General features: G+C 45.6%; 1 protein-coding gene across 2 annotated transcripts in view; it reads right to left on the bottom strand.

Annotated features, from left to right (window-relative positions):
• Positions 1 to 21,844, bottom strand: part of TRIM67 (tripartite motif containing 67) — a gene marked incomplete at both ends in the record, with an annotated part of 35,220 nt that extends 13,376 nt beyond the window's left edge. For both annotated transcript variants that reach the window (XM_084253638.1, XM_084253639.1), the window contains 3 exons: positions 140 to 262; positions 2,155 to 2,250; positions 20,798 to 21,844. In XM_084253638.1, the coding sequence (XP_084109764.1) occupies positions 140 to 262; positions 2,155 to 2,250; positions 20,798 to 21,844 (1,266 nt within the window). The remainder of the gene's footprint in view (positions 1 to 139; positions 263 to 2,154; positions 2,251 to 20,797) is intronic.
• Positions 21,845 to 24,326: the final 2,482 nt, after the last annotated feature.

Raw genomic sequence — 24,326 nt, 5'->3', positions numbered from 1 at the left:
CATCATCCATCCATCCATCCATCCATCCATCCATCCATCCATCCACTCTCTCACTTAAAACTGATCCAGTGCCTCCTGTATCCAGTGCCTCACACTGGGTACAGAAACTGTGGTAGGGACTGAATATGTTGGTTCTTACCTTCAGCTTGTGCTCCCTCTCTTTAGTAACCTTGGTGAGTAGCTTGGCTTTCTGCCTAGTTAAAGCATCGACCAGCGCATCACACTGAGCGACCAGGCAGGCTTCATAGTCCAGGCCATTTTCCTACGGGAAACAGAGCATGAGGGAGAAGACATGCTAGAATATGGCAAATGCTAGAGACAAAGAAATCTGAGAGAAGCTCTCCAAGAGTTAGCAGTAAGGTTATTACATTGGAAACCATGTAAACAGGAGCTAGAGGAGGGATGTCTTGGGATGTCTTGGGATGAGTCTTGGGATGTCTGTGGTGGAATAGTCCATAGTCACTCAGACATTGTTCAGAGAGTCTTTAATGCCATGGAAAATGCCCATAGGTAGGTTGTTTGGAAGGGGGAAAAAGCCGTCTACAAATTATGTACAGCAAAATCCCATATAGGGTTTATATACGTGCATGCATGTATCTAAAGTCATGAAACAAGATATTGAAATGGAGAACTGGACACCTCAGGTTGTGAGATATTGGTGAGCTTTCTCTTGGTTCTATAGATTATTCTCTACTTTCCAAAATTCTGTAACACATATTTTTGCTTTTTATAGTCAGAAAACAATAAAACAAATAAAAAAGATGTGTTCTCTCTGTGGGGTCTATCTTAATTGTAAGAAAAAATTCTAGATCTCTAGATCAGCATGAATTCATTATGTCCCTCCACAAACTCACATGCTGAAGTCCTGACTTCCAGCATCTCAGAATGTGACTGTATTTGGAGACAGGGCCTTTAAAGAGGTAGGTAATCAAGTTTAAAGGAAGTCATTAAGGTGGATTTGACACTGTCTGACACATGTCCTTCTATGAGGAAGAGATCAGAACACAGCATAGACAGGGACAACCGTGTGAGGACGCAGGGAGAAGAAGCTCATCGACAAACCCAGGGAAAAACCTCAGGAGAAAACAACCCTATGGACACCTTTATCTGGGATGTCCAACTTCCAGAACCATAATAAACAAATTTCTGTTGTTTAAGGCACTCAATCTGTGTACTTTGTGGTGGCAGCTCCACCAACTGCCCACATCTCCTGTCTCTCAAACATCAGAAACGTGACTTAAAATGACCTGTAGCTGTATTCTGCTACAAGAATGCTGTGTTGGGCCTCCCTGGTGACACAAGGGGTTAAGACGCAACCTATGAAGCTGTGCATAGCCACTGCGTCATGAGTTCGATCCCCGGCCAGGGAGCAACCCACATGGTGCAGCAGATCTCTCCTGACTCGCCCGCTGCTCCCCTAAGCAGTGTATTTCAGTCAATCTGCCAGTTCTGCTCCTCAATCTGTCTCTGGTGAATCCTTTCACCCCCCCCCACCCCCACGCCTCTGGCCTGTGCCCCAGTTCTTGTATGCATAAATTAATAAATTTAAAAAAAAAATTCTGTGCTAGGAGAGAGGTTTTCACCAATGGATCGAGATCTCAGGGCCCTCAGTGCCTTTTCTCTGACCACACCCTGGCATGCTAAGGCCCGTCACCCATATAAACTGCTCCTTCACACGTGCACATTCATACAGCACCTCTCTTCTATAGACAGAGCTCCTGAGGCCAGAGACTATGTCTTATCGATCTGCATCAGGCTTGGTTCGTGACAAAATCTGGATGCTCAATAAATACATTTCTGTAGTAACTGATACCCCATTTGCAAGCATTATTGTTGCATTGATGACATGGGTACAAAAACACTAGTTATAGATGTTACATAGGACTGACATGGCCATGCAGAGTGCTGTTACAGCTGCCCTGCTTTCTTCCTACAAATCTCTGAGTTCATGAGATAGCCCTTTTCTGTATCAGGTATGACTATGATGTCCATGGTATCAGGTGTCACTCACTGGGGTGACAATGGATTGAATATGTAACATCCAAGGCTGTTAGAACAATTAATAATGCCCATCACTAGTCAAATGCTTTCCTTCTTGACATTTCTTGGACTCCTCCTACACCGACTGCCTCCTAATGCTGGAGCCACACTCACCTGGATCTGTTGCAGAATGTTTTTCAGCTGAACAAGAAACTCCTTGGCTTCTTTTGCCTTATCGGAAACTCCATTTAAAGCCTGAGACAGTTGGGCCTAAAAAAGATATCACAGGTTGAAAAGAAAAATTAGGTGTTAAAGCCACACAGTTGGCACTTCATCTTAAAGGCTTGTGTTTATAAGAGGGGAGAGGACTGATCTCCCTGGTAAGCTATTGGCTTGTGGTTGTTACAGCATGGGATTATTTTTCCAACAATGGTGGACAAGTGTTGATTGCCTGTACTCTTCTGTCTGGAGTCTGGAGCTGGATAGAATAAGAAGTACTCAGCCATTTGTTCAGACTGATAGATCACCCCTGATATTTGCAGAATCCGGGACAAGAAGATAATCAGGGCCCTTGGCTGCCTCTGTCTGGCCCCCCTCCTCCTATGGCAGTTCTATCCCTCTTTAGTGAGGCCCTCAGAAGCTTATACCTTAGGAACTCCTAGGTCCTAGGCCAAGCTCTGCCCACCCCAGCCCTATGTAGTTACCTTTGGCCAAGGGACTAAGGGGGCTGAAGAAGAGGCCTGTGAAACTGGCTGGAGCCATAGAAATCAGAATCTTAAGGCATCATCGAGAAAGGGGATACAGTCTCCTGGTGGGAGTGCCCTTAGTCCTACGGACCCTCACACCACTGAGAAGGGTGTGGACCCCTCATTTTCTGGGACCCAAAGGTGGAACAACAAGCTGGGATCAAATCTATGATCTTTAGGATCAAATTCTGTTTAACAAAATGCATATACACATAATCAAATTTGTTTTCAAAAGTGATGAGCCTGAGGAGGCTGAAGACATTGATTTTCAACATTTTTCTAATTAAAAAGCTGAGGGCAAAACCTGAAAGGCCAGGGTCGTATACTTCCTCTCTCCTCTTCCCCGCTACTCTCTTTAGGTCTTGCTCAAATGTCATCTTGTCAGTGTGGCTTTTCCTGATGTCTCTATGATATAAACTTCTCCCTTTGCCCTGCTTTATTCTTTTTGTAACATTCATCACCCGATGCAGGTTTGTTTACTACCTTTCTCTGCTCCCTAGAATACAAGTTCCCTAGAGCAGGAAATTTGCCTAGTTTGTTTATACCAAGGAGGCGCTCCTGGCACACAGTAGCATTCAACAAGTCTTTGTTGAATGAATGAATCAGCATTTTGTTTTGTTTTTGAAGATTTATTTATTTATGCCTACAAGAACTGGGATGTAGGCCAGAGGTGTGGGGGAGAGGGGTGAGGGCGGGGCGGGGGCAGTGAGAGGATTCACCAGAGACAGAATGGGGAGCAGAACAAGCAGTTTGACTGAAGTACACTGCTGAGGGGAGCAGCAGTGAAGACAGGAGAGATCTATTGTGCCATGTGGGTAGCTTCCTGGCTGGGGTGGAACTTCATGCTTCAGTGGCTGGTGATAGCTTGATAGAACTGTGTTTTTAACCTCTGCACCACCAGGGAGGCCCTGAATCAGTGTTTCTAAAAGTATTTCCCTGGACCAGTAACATCAGTATCAGCTGGGAGTTTGTTAGAAGTGCACATTCTGTAGCTCCACTCCAGGCTTACTGGTCAAACTGGGGGTGAGGCCCAGGAATCTGTCTTTTAAAAACCCTCCTGGGTGTTCTGATATAGTTTGAGATCCACTAGGCTGTATAGACAAGGCCATAAGACTGAAAACAATCTCTGAAGAAGATGGCAAGTGAAGCCACAGAGTGGATGAGAGGACACAGGGGGCAATATGGAAAGAAGAGGAAGGGGCCTCAGAGCTGCGGAGCTCCAACATTCAAGGTGAGGCCAAGGTAAGTTTTGAGGAGCCTCAGGAGCCTCAGACTGGCTCTGCTAGGATGCAGCTTTTGGGGGAAGCTTTTCCATTCACCAGGGACTTCATCATCATTACCCCACCTCAGCTGATTTAGGCCCCTCTCCTTCATAGCTTACTCATGTGTACCACTCTCCATTGCAATGATCTATGCAGGAAGAATATCCAGTGGAACTTTCTGGAATGACAGAAACATTCTGTCTGTGCTGTCTAATATCACAGTTACCACCCCTGTGTGGTTACTGAGCCCTTGAAAGAGGCTGATGTAATTTAGGGGCTGAGTTAAATTTGATATTGTTTAAGGGTCCTCCCTGGAGGTGCAAGGGGTTAAGATGCAACCTATGAAGCTATCCACACCTCTGTGGCATGAGTTCGATCCCCCGGCTGGCCAGGGAGCAACCCACATCTCGCAGCAGACCTCTACTGTCTTGCCCGCTGCTCCCCTCAGAAGTGTACTTCGGTCAATCTGCCTGTTCTGTTCCCCACTCTGACTCTGGTGAATCCTCTCACCCCCCACATCTCTGGCCTGTACCCCAGCTCTTGTATGCATAAATAAATAAATCTTTAAAAAATTATATTCTTTAACTTTCAACCACCACTGGGCACCAGCGGTTATTGTTCTAGACAGCAGAGATAGTTATACCCATTCATGGAATGGTACAAGTCTTAGAACAACTCAGGCCTTTCCCAGAGAACTGGCCTTGGAAGGTTGCGATCTTAGCGTGATTCATGGTCCCTGTGAGTTATCTTTAACAAAAGGGATTTTCAAATTGAAGTTTGAGTGTCCAGAAAAGAATAGCAAATCCCTCCTTGCCACATTCACCCAAAGGATGGGACCTACGGAGGCAGCACTAGTTCACCCACAAGGAGAGGCTGCTTCCCTCTATCCTGTACTGTCCTGATGGCAGAGGACTTTGCCTTTTGTCTTTTCACTTCTATTTTTATTTTATTTTATTTTTTAAAGCTTTTTTATTTTATGCATACAAGAACTGGGGGACAGGCCAGAGTTGTGAGGAGTGAGAGGATTCACCAGAGATGCAAAGGGTTAAGCACAGCACTATGAAATTATCTGAAGCCTCTGCAGCACGAGTATGATCCCCAGCCAGCCAGGGAGCTACCCACATGGCGCAGCGGACCTCTCCTGTCTCGCCTACTGTTTCCCCTCAGCAGTGTATTTCAGTCAGTCTGCCTGTTCTGTTCCCCGCTCTGTCTTTTCATTTCTAGCCAGCATTGCAGGCACAAAGTAGGGGCTCAAAAAAAATGTTTGATGGCTGAACAAAAAGCAGAATAATTGCTCGACTAGACATGCCTGATATGATAGAACAGATCCCAGTAGATCCCTCGTGCTGCTAATGCCCTTTGCCAGTGAGAAGCCCTTAGAGGCCGTGTGAGTGAGGGTCCTGCACCCTCAGTCTCTCCCAGCGCCAGCCTCCCAGCAGCCCAATCTGTCCCAGGGCCAGTTTATCTGCTCCCTGCTTGGCAAGTAGACCTAAGACCTTGGCGACGAGCCCAAGAACAGATTTTGAGGACACCAGTGACCTTAGGCAAATACCCAGCTGAACGGGAAATAATCTCACAGCTCAGTGGGCACTGGCTCCAAGCCCTCCACTCTTGCTGCCAGATCTTGCCTTCTGTTTCTTCTCAGTACATCTGGAGAGGTCAAGCGAGGACCCGCTCTCCCAGGACCCACCAGTGGGCTCATCTGGATCAGGGCTGGACCATGTGGGGACTGGATATTCCCACAGCACACACTTGGATTTTTCCCTACCCCAGTTACTTCATGTGTGAAATGGCCACAGGTCAGCTCTCCTTGCCCAAGGGATAGCATTGGGGAAAATGGACTTGGTTATTCTAGTGGAAAGGTGCAAAGGTTTTTTTAGGGGAAGGTGGAAATCATTTCTCCAGAGATAGTGACTTATTTATTTATTTTAAATTTTTTTTAAGATTTATTTTATTTGAGCATCAAGAACTGCGCTACAGGCCAGAGGGGTATGTGTGTGTGGGGGTGGTGGTGGTGGTGGTGGTGGTGGTGGTGGTGGTGGTGGTAGTGGTGAGAGGATTCACCAGAGACAGAGTGGGGAACAGAACAGGCAGATTGACCGGAGTACACTGCTGAAGGAGCAGTGTGCGAGACAGGAGAGGTCTGCTGCGCCATGTGGGTAGCTCCCTGGCCGGCTGGGGATTGAATTCATACTGCAGAGGCTGCAGATAGCTTCACAGTGCTGTGCTTCATTCCTTGCACCACCAGGGAGTCCCAGCTTATTTTTTGGCAATGTATTAGGGGTTTATAGCATATTGTATTTTGTTTCAAGTTTGTTTAGACATGAGCGTCTTATTTCCACAGAGACGATTTGGTGGGCCAGCAGAGGACCCTGAAAATTGTCCCTTTCCGGTCTGAGAGAGGAGCCTGCAGTGTGAGAAATGAGAAATGGATTGTTTTGTTTCTACAATGTCGGTTAGATCAGACTCCTGGAAAGAAAGGAAATATCCAGGCAGAAGATGAATTTTTTTCTTATGGTTGAATGGATCTTAACCTGAACCTAAAGTTGCATTTTACATCTTCCTATTTCATTAATGTTAGAATTATATTCCCGTAGAGTCTCTACGTTAGAAGAACAGTTTAAAATATAAATATTTTTATGCTGGGTCAAACTATCTGTCTGCCTGACCTTGTGCTCCATAAATATCTGTGTCAGTGAATTGATTTTGCTCTAGATGTTATCTTACCTCCCCTGAGCTATTCAAATCACAACCTCTCACATGTTGGATTTAATTAGAATAGCCGCTCTGAACCTCGTTTCCAGGGCACAGAGCCCCATGTGGTGCTGGGCACTGGCAGTCTGACCCAAGCCTGCAGATCATGACAGTAACCACTACTTCTCAGTAACTGCCACCCCAGGCTGATCTGGCCCAAATTTAGTCACATCAGACAGAACTTCAGATATTGTCCCATGCCCTGCCTCTGCTTGACTGGAGAGTTCCCTACTTGAGGAGTGGAGAGTTCCTCCACCCCATGCTGCTTTCTCTTTCCTGAGCTACCTGCCAATAGTGGGAAGAGTCCCAGAGCAACCCCCTTTGGGCAGAAAGTGGCTTTGTGTTGTATTATAGTTCTCTCTGAACTGTCAGCCACAGGCTTCAAAAGCCAGGTGACCAAATTAAAAAAATTCATCAGCCTAGTGGTCAGTCTAAATTGAGGTTCAGAAATGCAGCTGTGGGACTTTATGAGTTTGTGGGTCTCTTTCTCCTCTGTACCCCCTTTATCCCCTGCCTCTCATTTTATTCCTAATTATTGCCCTGTCATGAGCCAAGTATACATCTACTTGCCTGTGTCCCTCACTGGACCCAGACTTCAGAGTGAGAAATTAATTCACCCTCTTAGATGATGGCAGTAGATACCGTATAGTGTAATTGTGGGATTGAGTTCATACATGTAAACGCGAATGGAACCTGGCACACAAGCAGGACTGTATGTGGATCTGCCCCTTGTTTTCACTGCAAACCTGGTTTCAAAGCTCCCACTGATTCTGTGAGTGCTCAGAAAATAGTACTATTGTCCCAGTAAATTCTCTCCAATTCCAGTCAACCAGAGTACTTTTGCTTATAAAAAGAACTCTGACTTTGTGGTCAGGAGGCTAAAAAACGCAAAGCCAGCCGTGCTATAATTAGTGATTCATGCTGAACCTTGATAAATACAAACCCCATGGAGGCGGTGATGGCAGGAGGCCACTCTCACCACCCACAACTCAGCTTCAGTCTCCAACTCCCAAAATGCTGACAGCTGAGGAGTTCTCAGGGAGTTCCTGCCCAGAGGCATACTGGGGGAGCACCTCGCTTGACAACAGGCATCTTCAGGCTGCCAATATTGATATGTCAGCGCCACCAACTGAAATTGCCTGGCTAGACTTAATGCACAGGTCAAAAATAAAAGAGGCAGAACTGATGTGTGCAATGCTGTTGGGAACTGACTTCTGATCATTAAAAATAAATGATTACTTCTCATTCTGGCACAAGGGTCAAATGGCCCTCAAGAGCAAACATATGCAGGAAGCAGACCCAGAATAATTGGAAATATTTATGGTTCCCTGGGGCCTGGGCTTGCTAGTTCCTGTTGAAGTTAACAGGCAAGGGCAGCAGCTGGTACCACCTTCAAGACAAAAGCCTTAGCATGACCCATCAGGCTATGTCATAACTCTGTGCCTTTGCACATGCTGTTCCCCTGCTTGATAGGCCCTTTCCTTTGCTTTCCAGCTCCCAAAGTCATCCAAAATTCAACTCAAGTGTCCCTCCCTCATCCTGCCTCATGCTTACCTCCCTCTCCCTCCTGAACTGGGGAGATGCTCCTTTCTGGACCCTGTACCACCCCATACCTCATTATATTGTAATGTTATATGATATTTTCTTTTGCTTCCGCTAAATTGTGAGGACTTAGAAGATGGAAACCTTGTGTGCTACATCTTTGTATGAAGTACAAAGAGGTATAGTCCACAGTATTTGTTGAATAAATGAATTAGGCTTTTTTTTTTCAGTTGGACAACATGACAGGGAAATTTATAAAATGAATCAAGTCTCAGAAGCAAGGACAAGAGCTCTGTTTCAGCTCTGTATTTGACATATAATATAATGTTAGAATGGTCATGCGATTTTACTTCTTATATTTTGGGATAACTTACCATAAAAAGTGGATTTCATGGCCTTCAATTGTGTGGCAATATTAGGAGAAAACATACCTGTGAGGTATGCTAAATAGATACCACTTTAACACTTGCTCAGGAAATGCTAGATTTATGTTTCTATCATAACAGAATAAATGGATTTTAATTAAAATGAAAGTATCCAGAAAAAGTTTCAGGAGAGAGGAAAAAAATTCCCCCAAACCCAAATAATTAAGATGAAGTCTTTTGTCACCTCTGGTCAACACTCTCTATTCCAGAAAGTGTAGGAGTGACAGGGAAAATAATCTATGGGATTATGGGGAAAGAAAACAAATACATAAAAAAAGAATTAAGTCTAGGGCCTCCCTGGTGGCACAGGCGGTTGAGTGCAGCGCTGTGAAGCTCTCCACAGTGTCTGCACTGCGGGTTCCATTCCCGCCAGCTGTGGAGATACCCACATGGTGCAGCAGACCTCTCCTGTCTCCCTGGCTGCTCCCCTCAGCAGTGTATTTCAGTCAGTCTGCCTGTTCTGTTCCCCACTCTGTCTCTGGTGAATCCTCTCAACCCCCACACCTCTGGCCTGTACCCCAGTTCTTGTATGCATAAATAAATCTTTTTTAAAAAAAAAAGAGTGCTGATATTAGACAGCTTCAACAAGTTCTGCCACAGTAACACACACTCCATCCTCTCCCCACGGAATGACCTTGCATTAGATGAGATTATGCACTTTAAGAACTCAAGACAGTTCACATCATAAGAACTTAATAAAGGAAAGTCTCTCTGACCAACATCACCATGATTATTACTGAGCATCAATTTGAAAGAAGAGGGATCTATTTCAGAGGCGGGAGTTATGCGGAGGAGCCCTCTAGAGGTAGGGCTGAGAAGTAGCATTTGCTCTGCTTCTCATTCCATCATCACCATCTTCATCCCACAGATTCCAAAGGAGCAAAAAAAACCTGACTGATGACAGCACAGATCTTGCATGTTTTACCCAGGTGTTCCTGAGGCATGTATACCCCAACTGAAATCAGAAGTTTAGAGGAAAAGGAGATCCTGGCAGTAATCACTCGTGGGGACATTTGGATCTTGATTTAACCCTCCTGTTGGAAGATATTCCTTCATAGGTCTCTTGCGTTTATGCAGGTTTTGCCAGTGGGGCCTTGATGGCTCTTTTGACTGACTATCCGAGGTTGATCGTATAGATAACAACCTTAAGAAGTCGAAATGCTGCTGCCACTGGAGCAAAGAACCTCATATTTGTGTCCTACATAAAAGATTTGGGCCCCTAAATTCAGGATTCCTCCCCTTAACGTGTGTACAGGTGTCGTTTGACCTTCACACTGCCTTGTGCAATGCGGCTCAGGTTGCTGGCACAAACAGGCTGGTACCCTGCCTACTGCTATTGCTCTTAGTTAAACTGCTCTTTTTCTCTGGCCCAGGAGCTTCAGGTCTTCGTTCTGCACTGACAAAACTATGGCAGGTTAACTTTCTTTTTCTTTTCTTTTTTTTTTTTTAGCAACTTTTTTGTTTGTTTTGCCTAAATGGTTGGATTGCTTTTTTTTTAAAAAAAGATTTATTTATTTATATAAGAATTGGGGTACAGGCAAGAGATGCGGGGGGTAAGAGGATTCACCAGAGACAGAGTGGGGAACAGAACAGGCAGACTGACAAAATACACTGCTGAGGGGAGCAGCGGGCGAGACAGGAGAGGTCTGCCACGCCATGTGGGTTTCTCCCTGGCCAGCCATGATCAAACCCACTTTACATAGGCTGCAGACAGCTTCACAGAGCTGCGCTCAACCATCTGCACCACCAGGGAGGCCCTGGCAGGTGAATTTTCTAATCTGTGCATAGGCTAAAACCTTAAACATCTTGTGGTTCCTGACACCCTCCAGAGCGGATTTCTTGCCTTTAGTGTGTCTTGACTCTCGTCTATGTATCTTTGCATTCTCGGTAAGCTACAGGCATGGAACCCTGCTGGACAGTCAGTCTGTGTGGAGAACAAACATCAGTGACAAGATGCAAATACTTGTAAAGGAAACGGATGTGAGAGGTTATTATAATCACAGCCTTCAAAAAAGAGCTGGTGGTATGTCATGATATTCACAAGAAAGATGTGAAATAAGATGAATCATCCTGCTGGGCAGGTGAGGCACTGTCATTTTGGAGACTCTTTATTGTATGAGACTGAAAGAGAGTTGTCAGATGCCCCAATGACCTGGGGAGGTCCCCTTTCTTCAATATGAACATGCAACATTCAGATTCTTAAAAAAACAAAACAAACAAACAAACAAACAAACAAACAAAAACCCAAAACCAAAAAATTCATTGACTGGGTACTGCCCAAAAGTAGGGGACTGTCATAATGAAATTCTCTAAAAGCTTTCTTGTTTTCTTTAAGCAGGTTTCTTGTTTGCTTATTTATTAATCTAGTTATTTCAAAAGAAATTTAAGGAATGGTTTGTAGAATTCTAAAGAATATAACTTAAAAGAATGAAAAATTATGTGGAGGAGAGCATAAAATATAGCCAGAAATAAAGGTCAAAATACTTAGAACATGGGCCTTCCTGGTGGCGCAGCGGTTGAGCGCTGGGTTGCGAAGCTGCCCGTTGCATCTGCGGTGCCGGTTCGATCCCCGGCTGCTCCCCGGCCACCGGAGGAGGGTCCCACATGGCGCGCAGACCCCTCCTGCCGCCCGCTGCTCCCCTCAGCGGTGTACTTCGGTCCTTCTGCCTGCTCTGCTCCCCTCTCTGGCTCTGGTGAATTCTCTCACCCTCCCGCGCTTCTGACTGTACCCAGTGCTTGTATAAATAAATAAATAAAATAATAAATAAATGAATAAATCTTAAAAAAAAATACTTAGAACATTATTACATCTATTATATATACACCTAATATTCAACTCCAAGCATTTTAGCAACCAAAAAGTAAATCCTCATGAGTTACACAATCTACTAAATGCCTATTTGATTAAAAAAGGGAAACCCCAGAAGATGTTTTGACAGGGGCTCTGACAAGCACAGCAGGCAAGCATGAAACCCTGCCAGAACCCTTATTTCCTCTAGAACAAAAACTTTAAGTTACTGGGCACAAGTAGCAAATCCTGTCCCTCTCTCCCACACTATGAGCAAAATGCGGCTGGAGGAAGGGAGGAGAAAAGAACCCTATCATCCTGGGGGAGATGCAGGTAACAGTCATGGACCCACACCATTAGATGTTTCCTATTTCTGGGAAAAAGGAAGGACAGCTGAGACAATTCAGAGGAAATATGGAAAGGGGCTAATGAGTTGGGAAACAGCCTGGGAAAGTATCAGTGACCTTGAAAGATAAGTCAGCAGAAATTATTGAAACTGTAACTGAGATGAAATAGAATTATTAAAGAGAAAAAAATAGAGCACCCCAAAACTGTGAGACATCAAACAGTCTAACAGCTCTGTAAGTGGAATCCTAGAAGGATGAGAGAGAGAGAGAGAGAGAGAGAGAGAGAGAGAGAGAGAGAGCACAGCAAAAGAATTACCTGAAGATATAACAGACAGGAATTTTCCAAAAATAATAGAAGACACCAAACCACAAGTCCAAGAAGCTCAGGGAACCCCAAGCAGGATTTGAATGTGTTAACTTCTCCTAATTTCTGCTGCTTTTAGCTTAATTGTGGTCCTCATATTTATAGCCCAAATGATTCCCAAGTCCTCTAAGTGGCCTTTCTGCATCCACTTTTTTTTGCATGCATTTCCCCCCAAAAACTGTAAAAATGATCTTTTAAAAAACAAACATCACTTCTTAGCTTAGAGCCCTCTAACAGTCTCCCAGTGCATTTCCCATAAAGTCAAACCTGCTCCCTGTGCCTGCCAGGACCTGTGTCCTCTTGACCCTGCCTGTCTCTCTGTTCTTGCCACTTACTCATATTTTTCATTGCACTCCAAACGCACTGCCTATTTCTGTCTTTTAAATTCGTGAGGCATCTTCCACTGTGGGGCTTTGGTCTTACTTTCCCTGGGAAACCAGCTGCCTTCAGAACTGTGCAGGGCTGGTTCTTCCCTGAACTTGAACACAGCCCCTTCAGAGATCCTTTTTCAACCTGCCCATGTATTTTATATCACATTATCTTACTTCCATCCTAGTACTTAGCATTACCAGAAATTATCCAATTGATTTATCTGTGTATTTGTTGATTTTCTTTCTATTGTACTAGATTTACACTCTTTGAAAGAAGAGAGCATATTCAAGTGTGACCTCAGTCCTTGGAATGCCTGGTATGACACAAGCATTCACGATTTACTTGTTGGTTGAATATTAGGTGAATTGAAGAATATGTACTCATTAAAGGCACAAGCTCAGAAAAAGGATCTGGTGGTCAAGTGGCATCATTCACTTTTAAACTGTTGTAGTAAGTGCTAGAAATGGCCTTTTGTTAGAAGACATAGCTTACCAGATAAGGCAGATACCTGCCTGCTGTGAGGTAACATGAAATTTACTGAGTGACTTTGATTTATTATAACTTATTGGGCCACAGTTCTCCATTTTAAGAGGGCTTTCATTTCTGATTCTTCATATTTTATTGATTTCCTGGCTTTAAAGATATTGTCCATAATCAAACTATAAGCCAGAGTCAGGAGATATAATAAGTACAAAAATTTGCCTACATTACCTAATACAAACTTTATATATGCACTGCCTGGACATGTACTGTAGATGCCATATGACCAAGGCCCAACCCCTCCTTCTGGAGTGAGAGCTGGCAGGTGCCACTTCCTGTCTGTTGTATCTGTTGTTGAGACCCCTGCCACACTCCTCAGCGCATCAGCCCACCTGACCTGTTCTTGTCCTTTGTGGATCCTTTTCTACTCTTCTCCCCAAGCTAACTTTCCCCTCTGTGGCCACCCATTAAACAAAGAGGCAGGGTTATTTAATGTAATAGATTCCCCTTTTACCCCTCAGTATTCCAACTTTTTAAATCAAATTTATTCTAAACAGAATACATTGTTTGCTCCTTAACATTTATCTCCACTTTCATTTGCCCCATTATACTTGAATGAGAGGTTGTGTCCCCCTCTTACTCTGCCCTCCCTCTTTATTTTATTTTTTTTAAGATTTATTTATTTATACAAGAATGGGGGTATAGGCCAGAGGCACGGGAGGGTGAGAGGATTCACCAGAGACAGAGTGGGGAACAGAACAGGCAGACAGACTGATAAAACTGCTGAGGGGAGCAGCGGGTGAGACAGGAGAGGTCTGCCGCACCCTGTGGGTGTCTTCCTGGCCTGCCTAGAATTGAACCCACTCTGCAGAGGCTGCGGACAGCTTCACAGCACTGCGCTCAACCCACTGCCCCACTGGGGAGGCCCTCTGGCCTCCCTCTTTAGAGTAGGTGTCAACCAACCCTAACTTACTTCATTCATAATCACTCCATAGGTGATGCTGTAGGCCTGTTTTTGCTCAGACACAAACATAGCATTCTGCTCCATTTTTTGGTGACTCAAAATGTACAATGAGGACATTAAAAGGATCTTTTTACAGAACCATTTCACAACTTGTTGTACAACTCCAGTTCCTCATCTGCAAAATGAGGAGGCAGGAATTTATGATCTCTGTTAGGAAACAGTCTATCCTAGGAAGTAAAAATAAAAAACCCCCGCACAGTTTTAGCTTTGCAAGAGGAAACTGCAAGCAGGGAGAGGTGAATTCATGAGCTCCCCTCCCAATGTCTGTCTATATCCTCCCTGCTCAGACAGATTTCTCAGTTTTCACCCCTCCCTGGGAAGGTCCTCAAAACTGACTAAAGAGGGGATAAAGCATTCTTTGCTGCTTTGAAGAACAACTTAGACACAAACTAATGGAAATCCAGAGAAATGAACAGTAAACATATTTCTGTTTAATACCAGAAATGCAGCAAAAAAGTTGCCAGAACCCTTTCCAGAACCCCAACAACCTGGCTCAGACACACACAGCTCCACCCCTCAGAGACCTGCCGCTTCTGGTCCAGGTGGCCTGGGAGCACCATATTGTCACCCAGCATCCAGAATTTGCTGAACCTAAAGACCTATCAGGTGTCCATAGTTCAAGCTTCTCAGACCCCCTGAGAATCCAGTTACTGAGAATCAGCTTCAGGCCTGAGGCTCACACTACTCAGCCAACTTGACAGAGTGAAGTCCTCAAGGGACCCTGGAGACCAAAAGCATTCCTATCAGGGTTTCTCAAAACATTTTTTTAAAGATTTATTTATTTATGCATACAAGAGCTGGGGTGTAGGCATCACCAGTAAATTCCTGGCTGCTATGGCTACTGCTGAGCAAACACCTCTGAGTCACAAGGTTCTAGTCTAGAGGTCAGCAGGGAAAAGATATCAAATATCAAATATTTTCAACTTTGCTGGCTACAATTCCCTGTTAAGATCACTCAGTTCTTCCAGAAGCTGTCCCAGGCAATATGTAAGTAATGACCATGACAGTGTTTCAGTAAAGCTTTATTTATAAAAATAGATGATGGGCCACAGTTTGTAAGCCCTTTCCCTAAATCTGTCTCAGAGATTGACACTTTCCTTTCTAGAACACTCCATATGTTGGGCTTGTTGGGACAGATAAGGTCCCCTCACCATGCATGTCTCCCCACATAAAGGACTTCTTCCTGTAGGCTAAAAATATAATAGTACCTTAGCCATAGTGTGAACACCACAGTGGACAATATGGAATTCATTCATCATTAGTGCCAGAAGCGGTGTCCACTCAGTTTTTTAAGGACTTTCTCAATTTTAAAACCCCATATCTCTATAAATAGTCTCCAGAAAGAAGTCTCCACATTTATGGATTCTTACCTTCTTTTCTCAAACCCACTTTTGATTTTTCAGGTGTATAAGGTGATATGGAAAGCATGTCTTTCAAAGATCATAACATGAAGGCACCTTCTAATAGCTGTTCCTGAATTACTGACCTGCTTGAAATTAAATCTAAGCATGAAGCAAGGCTACATCCCAGATGGCTTTAAAGACAGTGGTGATGTTAGCACAGTAGGTGGTGTGAGAAGATGTGGCAGGCTCTAGCTATTGAAGTTGGCTCATGATCCCAGGGATCTGAGCAGATTTGCCATTGGTTCTTAGCCAGTCTGGGGCAGATGGAACTGAAGTCAGCCTACGCACTTCATTTTCCAGAACTTCAAAGTCAGCGAAAGATTCAACTTCTGAAAAATCCAGGCTTTCATTCAAATTGCACATATTTCTATGCCACATGCTCTATATAGCTCAACAGATTTCTGTTCACCAATGCTTGGCATAGAACCAGCAGCTACTATGCAACTATCAGTCTATCTGAGGTATAGACTTCAGACTTCCCAGAAGATTTTTGGCAAGTACTTTATCTCTCCCCCAGGCCCCCTACCCAAAAGCATCTTCAGTGAGTCCTGAAAGCTTGGTTTTTTTATGGGCCTTAAAACCCCAGAGAGGCTATGGGGCAATAAATGTACATATTAAACCAATCTTTAAGGGAAGAAAGATCCCTATTAGCAGTTTAATATATAAAAATCTACATCCTTGTGATTTAAAAAAATAATTCAGGAATAATGTAATAAATAATAATAATGTAATGACAATACACTTTATCGTTTCTCCCGATAGTCCCTGTCTACATGAATTTTTACTATTTATACAATTTTGCTGATGGGAAAAAAAAGTAAGCAAAAACTTCAAGCAGTCAATTTGAAGACATTAATCAGATGTCTTCAAGCCAGAAATCATTTGATGTAGAATATATATAAACTCCATATTTAAAATTTTAACTTTAGGAAACAATTAACAATACAGGCATACATTTAACTAGAAAAGTGTTTACAGAGGCAAAAGACTGAAAACAAGCTGAAATCCCATATTAGGGTGTCAATCAAATAAAATAATAAATCCTAATGATGGAATGGCATACAGTCATCAAAAAGGATATACACTAATTGACAAGAAAGATGTTTCTATTGTGTTTTTCAAGAAAAAATAGTTACAAAATAAATGTATAATAGAATTCTAGAAGGAAAACCATAAAATATTAGAAATGCTTTTCTTTACAAATTAGAATTTGGGGATCACATTAAATTCTTTTTTTAAGATTTATTTATTTATGCATGCAAGAACTGGGGTATAGGCCAGAGGTGCAGGGGATGAGAGATTCACCAGAGACAGAGTGGGGAACAGAACAGGCAGATCTACTGAGATACACTGCTGAGGGGAGCAGTAGGTGAGACAGGAGAGGTCTGAGGTGCCATGTGGGTAACTCCCTGGCAGGCCGGGGATTGAACTTGTGCTACAGAGGCTGCGGACAGCTTCACAGTGCTGTGCTTAACCCCTTGCACCAGCAGGGAGACCCCCACATTAATTTCTATATTTTTATATCTATAATTTTAGTTTTTAGTAATGAGCACTTACTACTTATGTTTAAAGTACCATAAGTATTCAAATAAGTATACTTATGATCAAAGTAGAGCTCTAGTCGCATCTTCTGCCTTTGTCCTTCATGTGTCATTTCTTCTAATGGAGGAACTCTTTTCCTCTGAGACTTTAAAAGCTAAAAGCCTGCCCTTATGTTTGTAGAAGACAGATAAGACCAGTTTGCCAAGAAGACAAGTGCCTTTTGGCAGATCCTCAAGACAAGGAGTGACCTGAAGTCCCCTCTTCCTTGGGGATTCAGGCATCACCATCTTCTTTGCTCTTGGAAGTGCTGACTCATTGGGATCCATTATCTCAGGGTTTCCATGAGCTTTTGTTTTAATATTCTTCTGTTTTCCATGGTTCTCAAACGACTTCTGATGTAGGGCTTATCCAGCATTCCATACATCAGTTCAGAATCAGCTTCTACCCATTTTTTAAATTTACTTATTTATTTACTTATTTATTTCAATCCCTGGCCTGCCAGAGAGCTACCCACATGGCGCAACAGACCTCTCCTGTCTTCTACCCATTTTAATTCAAGATGGACTATCTGTACCCAACAAAAGTTACAAGCATTGTTGACATTCATGACATGTCACACTAGGGAAGAGATATAACCCACAGAGGCCCATCCTCCTTGCTTAAGGAAAATTAGAATTCCAGAATCAATAGGCAAAACAACAAAAGTGTTCATGGAAAGCTTTCTTTCCTGTTCTATCTTCCACTACACAGAGTTTCTTCACATCAGAAGTTCTTTGACATGAGGTTCTCTTCCAGAAGAATCATCTAAAAACGTGTTTAGCTACCTCTTAAACTTTTTACACTGTTTTTAAAAGGTGATAATCAATCTTGTTTCAAAATAGATTTCAGTGCCACCTCTTTGTCACTTTGCCTAGAATCATTAATGAGATAACAGGTTCCAGTCACGCCAGAGAGGAATTCAAGCAAAGCTTTGATGAAAGTTTCTCCACTCACAGGAATGTTCAGGCAGTGTTCCTTCCCCAATTCTAGTTCTACTAGAGCAACAAGCCTTTGTCACGGCTGCTGGGATTTTAGAGCAACACACACACACACACATACACACACACACTACAGAAACTTAGTTTTAATCAGTTTTACTAAGAAACTAAAGTTGCCACAGTAGGACAGTGAAATTGAATGTTATAGTATACCTTTCCAAAGTAGCCACCCTCATAGCTCACAACACTACCTGCCTGCCCAAACAACAAGACAAAATGCTCCACCGGGGCTCCCTCCCTTATCTATTATTTTCATTGCCGTCCCTAGTAGAGATGCTCATAACAAACACTCAATAATTTCCCTTTCTGTGGAAAAACAGCACCTGCTAAAAGAGAACAGCAGAACTATTCATCTTGAAAATGGGTTTTCACAAAAGTATCTCATGCATTCCTTCTGAATTTAGAAGAATGATCTTCGTTCTTTGAAGCAGAGGCAACAGGTAAAAATTGAGATGCTAGATTCCTCATAATTATGTTACCCCACTACCCAGACAGTTGTCCCACTTTACTAAACAAATATCACATGTACTTTCCATATTCCTCATAATTTTGCAGGACAGAAATTTTATAAAACTGCTGTTGACACCATATCAAGGACGACTAATGATTTTTCCCTGCATGACCTTGGTTATTGAAACCATAGCTCATTATTCTTATAAGGATCCTTATAACTTTTCCTTGTAAGAGATTTAATCTCTTTTAAGATGGCAAACTCTCATCTCAACTCATTTTGCTTTCCACTCTTCACCAAGTTTAAAGATTTGGGAGGTAACACCCAGAATTCGTTCTAATCTTCTGGGTTGTGAAAATTTAGCAGCTTGTGAAATCTGAATGTAAACCTGTTCTCCCCGCCTTGGCAAATGATCATAGCCTCTTTTTAAGAGATTTTATATGTAGAATGACATCTCTTCACTGGAAAGATGAAATAAGCAAAGCAGCTACAATTACTGTGAAGCAATATGCAACAAAATGTGATATGAATGGCAACAAACTCAAGCCAGACATTCTCATTTAGTTTAAAGTTACTTTAGGACTCAGCATAAGTAATACCAAAAATCACTGGCTCTGTTTTCTTCAGGTAACCAACTCAATGAAGCCAAATAGACACTCTCTGCCTCTGTCCTGTAGCTTTCTGCATACCTAGTAGTAGTTGTAAGTATTAGGACTATAAAAATAAGAAATAACATTGCCACGGACCAGCACAGTAACACATATTGGTTTTGGTGAGTCAGGTAATGTGCTCCAAGTTCAACAGTATTATACTTATTCCTTACAATAATGATCTGAGATAGATATTATTATTCAGTGAGTTTTAAAATGTGTTTAAACACTTACAGCACATGAATTAAAAGCCCTGAGATTTGGGTCCAGATTTGAGTAAATTCACAGCAGGGCTTCTCAACATCAGCATACTGACATTTGTGGCTGGATAATTGGTTTGGAGAGTTTTCTACCCACTGAATGCCAGTAGTACCCTTCTTCTCTCATCTATGTTCTCCTTGTTGCCCATTTCTAGTTGAAAGATACAAGATAGCCATGGTAAAATGTTTTATTTTCTTTTATCAATCAGAATACAATATTTCCTGTTGGGCAATCTGAGGGCCTCCTGACTCTTTGCAGGATGAGAGTTTATGGGAAAGAAGACATTGAATAATATGTTGGGATCATTGAACAAAGGACCCTAAATCTGCCCGGTTTGGTTCATGGACCTCAAACCCCAGTGTGTCTGATTGCTCAGTGTGTCCTTTGGATGGAAAGTTGAGGTGAATGTTTGTTAGAAGAACTGACTCCACTTTTGCTTTGGGATTTGAACTGACTTTGAAACTTTCTCTCTTTCTCTCCATGTCACATAGGAAGACACATTGACAGCCACGAGTTTATGAAGGTTGCCTTTAGAGGCTGTTCCATTCCCACGGGCTGCTGCAAACCAATGAGGCTTACAGCAGTCTGCAGATGAAAGTGTGCTTAATTGTCCTACTAAAAGCTCATTCTGTGACTCCACCACACACCCACTGCCATGAGCCGTATGGTCCCAGTAAGAGGCCTCTGGAGAAAATGATGCTCCTTTCTTAAAAGGCTACACACTTGAATTCGTAAGAAAACTCATGAACAATTATATATTCCCTCTCACATGACAGGCAATTCAATGGGGGTAGATAGTGCTGAAGACTAGTTGCGAGAGCAGGAAAATTTCTGCTCTGGAAGCTGTTGGGAATTCAGCTGTGGAGGAAATAGTGTATCCTTTCACTGAGGGTTGAGTTAGAACATTTTCTGCCTTCAGAGCAGATCAACCAAGGACCAGGAGGCATCTGCCATTTCCTTACAGGTAAATGGTAATGCCCACACTTAAGAAGCACCTTTGTGTGTGTGTGTGTTGGGGGTGAGGGGTGTCCCTGCATGCCATAAATCAGAAGGGGCCATCAAGAAATTTATTAGTCAAGGTTAGGAGTGAAAGAGCCCTTTTGCTGGTTCTCGGTGCTCTTAGTGTAGAATGATAAAATCTCAGGGAAGGGGGGAATTTCAAACCCTTCCCATTCAAAACGCTCAAATTAGAGTACCAGGAGCTCATTTAAGTGTGTGTCAAACAACTGAGTTTGGGAAGGAGGGAAAAAGGGGTTTCTGCTTGACTCCCTGACTGACCCTTTGCCTACTGTGGACGAAAGAGGCCAAGATTCTTTCTCGCACCCTTTTTTGTACCCATGCTCCCGCGTCCAGCCCAGAGGGCGCTCACCTTGTGCTGTTTCCACATGGCCCCCAGAGGCTTCACCTCGTGCTTGCCGTGCCGGCCTTCCTCCAGGCACAGATAACACACCGGGGTCCGGCAGCTCGCGCAGTACATGCTGTAGTTCTCCATCTCGTGTTCGGGGCATGTAGGGAACTTGCGGGCGGCGCCGCCCCCCGCCGCTCCGGCCCCAGCTCCGGTGCTCCCGGGGCTCTTGCAGCCACCGCCTCCGCTGGGGGCGCCCTGGGCCGCGCCTGGGGACGCAGAAGCGGCCTCGGCTGCAGCGGGAGGCGGCGGCGGTTGCACTAGGCGATGCTTAGCGAAGGGTCCCCGGGATGGATGGCACTTGAGCTGGCAGGAAGCGCAATAGAGCACATCGCACTGCTCGCAGAGCGTAGCAGCTGGTTCGGGAGGCGTGCGGTCGCACAACTGGCAGATGGCCACCGCCACGGCCGGTGTCGCCCCGTGCACGGCACCGCGGCCCTGCTGGTACCGCTGCACGATTGCCTCTAGCAGGCGATTGCGCTGGAATCCTCGCAGGCCGCGGTGGTCCAGGGAGGCGCTGCGGTGGCACTGTGGGCAAGTGATGGAGCTTGACGAGGACGACAGCGAGGAGCAAGCGGCACCCCGAGCCGCGGCGGCCGAGGAGCCCGGCGGTGCCGGCACCATGGGCAGCACGCGAACCCCATTGGGGGACTTGAGGCTGGGGGTGTAAGAGCCATAGCCGCTGTCTGTCTCGCTGTATAAGCTTAGCTTGTCCGCGTGGTCCCCGCCACCTCCCGCACTGCTGCCCAGGCCGCCAGCTGCGGTCCCGCCCCCGCCGCTGCAGGCTGGGCCAGCTGCAGCGTCGTGGTCCAGGGAGGGTGCGGCGGCGGTGCCTGCGGGCAGCCCTGAGCCCCGGGAGTGCAGGAGCGGCTGGGGCAGGTGCTGCTCACCGTCCGGAGTCTGCACCGCGATGGTGCGAGCGCAAGGCAGACAGACGTTGTGGGAACAGGGCAAGATGATGGGTTCCCGAAACAGGGAGCCGCACACGGGGCACTTCAGTTCCTCCTCCATCGCGGCACGGGCAGCCCAAGGTATTCAGAGCAGAGAGTGGAATGGCTCAAGGTCCGGAGACTGGCGGAGAATAAGAGTGGGTAGCTCCGGTGAGACGGAAGGCGGGGGCATCACACGGGCATGACTACTTCACAACCCCGGGGCACGCCCCTCTCTGTCCTGGAGCCGCCGCCCTAAGACAATTTGAGGTAAGAGAAGGGAGGGGGTCCTCACCTTCTGTCCGCAAGGCTCCTGCACCAGCGACTTCAACCTGCGTCCAGAGTCCGGAGTCGGTCTGTTGCCCTCCCGGTGGCCTGCAAGGCTCTCTAGGTGATGAATCAGCACTAGCGCCGCCGCTGGCTGCAGCACGCGTCTCCTCTTCACATCAGGACCAGCGGCGGGGGATGCTGTCTGCTAAGTCTCGGCTTTCAATCCCTGGGCTACAGTGGGCAGCTGCCCAGAGGCCCCTGTTAGCCCTGCCCCGCCCCCAAGCAGGGCGGCGGGTAGGTGAGCAGGCAGACGAGCAGGCCGCTTGTCCGCGGAGCTCGGTTCAGCACCACGAGGCGGCGGACAGCGCCAGAGACGAAGGTGGCGCCCCAGCTCCTAGCGCGGCCAGTGGGGCAGTCACCTGCCAGGTCTCTGCGTCCGCGACTCCGTGGCGCGACCCGGCCACCCCAGAGACCTCAGATCGCCTCCATCCCCGGCGGCGGACGTTACCTGCCGACTACGCCTTGAGGCTTTCTCCCCGTGCCAGGATTGACCACCTTCTTAGCTTGGCAGCTGCTTCTCCTGCGGCGCCTCTGACCTTGGCCGCGCGACTCTGCAGCCGGCGGGCGGAGGGCAGGCGCCCGGCTGGCTCGGGAATCCCCTCCCGCCTCCCTCCTGCTGCTACCACCGCCGCCTCCCGGCCCGGCGCTCTGAGGAGTTGTAATTTCCAGAGCAGAGAGTAGTGGAGAGGGCTGAGGGGGAGAGGCGATGAAGGAGGGGAAGAGGAAGCGACAGCTCAGCGAATAAGGGCTCTCCTTTTGCTGCTAGGGGAGTCAAGGGGCAGTTTTAAGGGTTTTGCAACGAGGATCATTGTTAATAACAATCTATTATGTGGATGGAGATTGCATCTTGAATTAGCACAATCCCCTGTCCCGCCCCGCCCCTGCCATCATCTCCCCGGCGCACTCCCGTGCCCCCACCCAGCGCCATAAAAGGGTAAAAGACAGGGACCTAAAAAGGCCAGTTGTTTACAAATGGAGAGGTAGCGTGGCTTGACAGTCGCTTCCTAAATGAATGATAGAACCAAAAAATGCAAGTCACAAAATGTCGGACAGCCTGAAGTGGAAGGGTAAGGTTTTATTGATGGATTGAATCAAAAGCCATTTTGTCCTTTCATTTCAAACCAGAGTGTTCATCCTCGGTCGCTGTCAATCGTCTGTAAAGACTGAGTGAAGACCCGAGATGGGATTTTAAAAATGGGACTTCCTAACGAAGAGGGAGAGCGCCCCACTTTAGGCCCATGGCCCCCTGGAACAGAGCAACCTGGACCCAACAATCGTTTCCCTTTCCCTCCAACCCCCCAACACACACACTGAGCTTGGGGCGGTGTGGGGAGAGCGGGAAGTAGGTGAGTAGGGATGCTAGTTTATGAATGGGAAAATCTCTACATTCTGCAACGCCAGCCACTAGCTGCGGGAACAGCCTCCCACCCGCGGTCCTGGCTGTTTCGTCTGCTGCTAGACTGTTCTCTCTCCGCGGCTAGGGAAGGGTGGGGGAGGCGAGGCCCAGGGGTATGGTGGGTGGCGATAGGCAGAAAGAAAGGCTCACAGCTCAGTCAGTTCTGCTTATAGAAGTTTCACGCTGGCAGGAGACAGATACAAATTAGGAAATCGTTTGTTTTTAAAACGCTTTGAATATTGAAGTCACGCCTCCTTCTGTTCTCAGTTCCCCAGTACTCCAAACAAAGACCAGGCAGGCGCCGCAGCGCAAGGCGTGGAGCCTCAGTGTCTGTCAGTCACGGTGTGATGGAGCTGCGCCGGCAGGCGGGTCGAGGCAGGAAAAAGCTGCAGCCCTCGCAGCGGTTAGATGCCTAAGGGAACCGGACCCGCCTCAGGCAGACCTGGGACGAAGGCCCGGGTGTTGTTCTTCTCACAGTAGTCAGAACCGCCCAGAACTTTCGGATTCGGTAGTAACCTCGGCTCGTTCGCTGATCAGTCGCCCCGCTCTGAGCAACTGGCTTATGTTTTCTTTTTCAATCCTACATCAGTCAATTAAGTAGAATAATATGCATGAATGAGAACTAAATACAGTGATGGTATAAGCACTGATCTCTTGTCTTACATTCAGCTTTAAAATACTGCGACTCTTCAGGTCAGCTTTGCCCTACTTCCAGTTTTTCTTAAGGTTGAAGAGCAGGTTAACCTAGTGCCAGATAGAGCACAGCAGAGTTAAGAGACCTGATTCTACTTCCCCTAAGCTACAGGGAGCTTAGAGTAATTATTTAATTAATTTACTA

This window comes from Talpa europaea (genome assembly GCF_964194135.1).
Source record: "Talpa europaea genome assembly, chromosome: 14".
Lineage (NCBI taxonomy): Eukaryota > Metazoa > Chordata > Mammalia > Eulipotyphla > Talpidae > Talpa > Talpa europaea.
The sequence above is the reverse complement of the archived record's forward strand: the minus strand, read 5'-3'. Positions and strand labels throughout refer to the sequence as shown.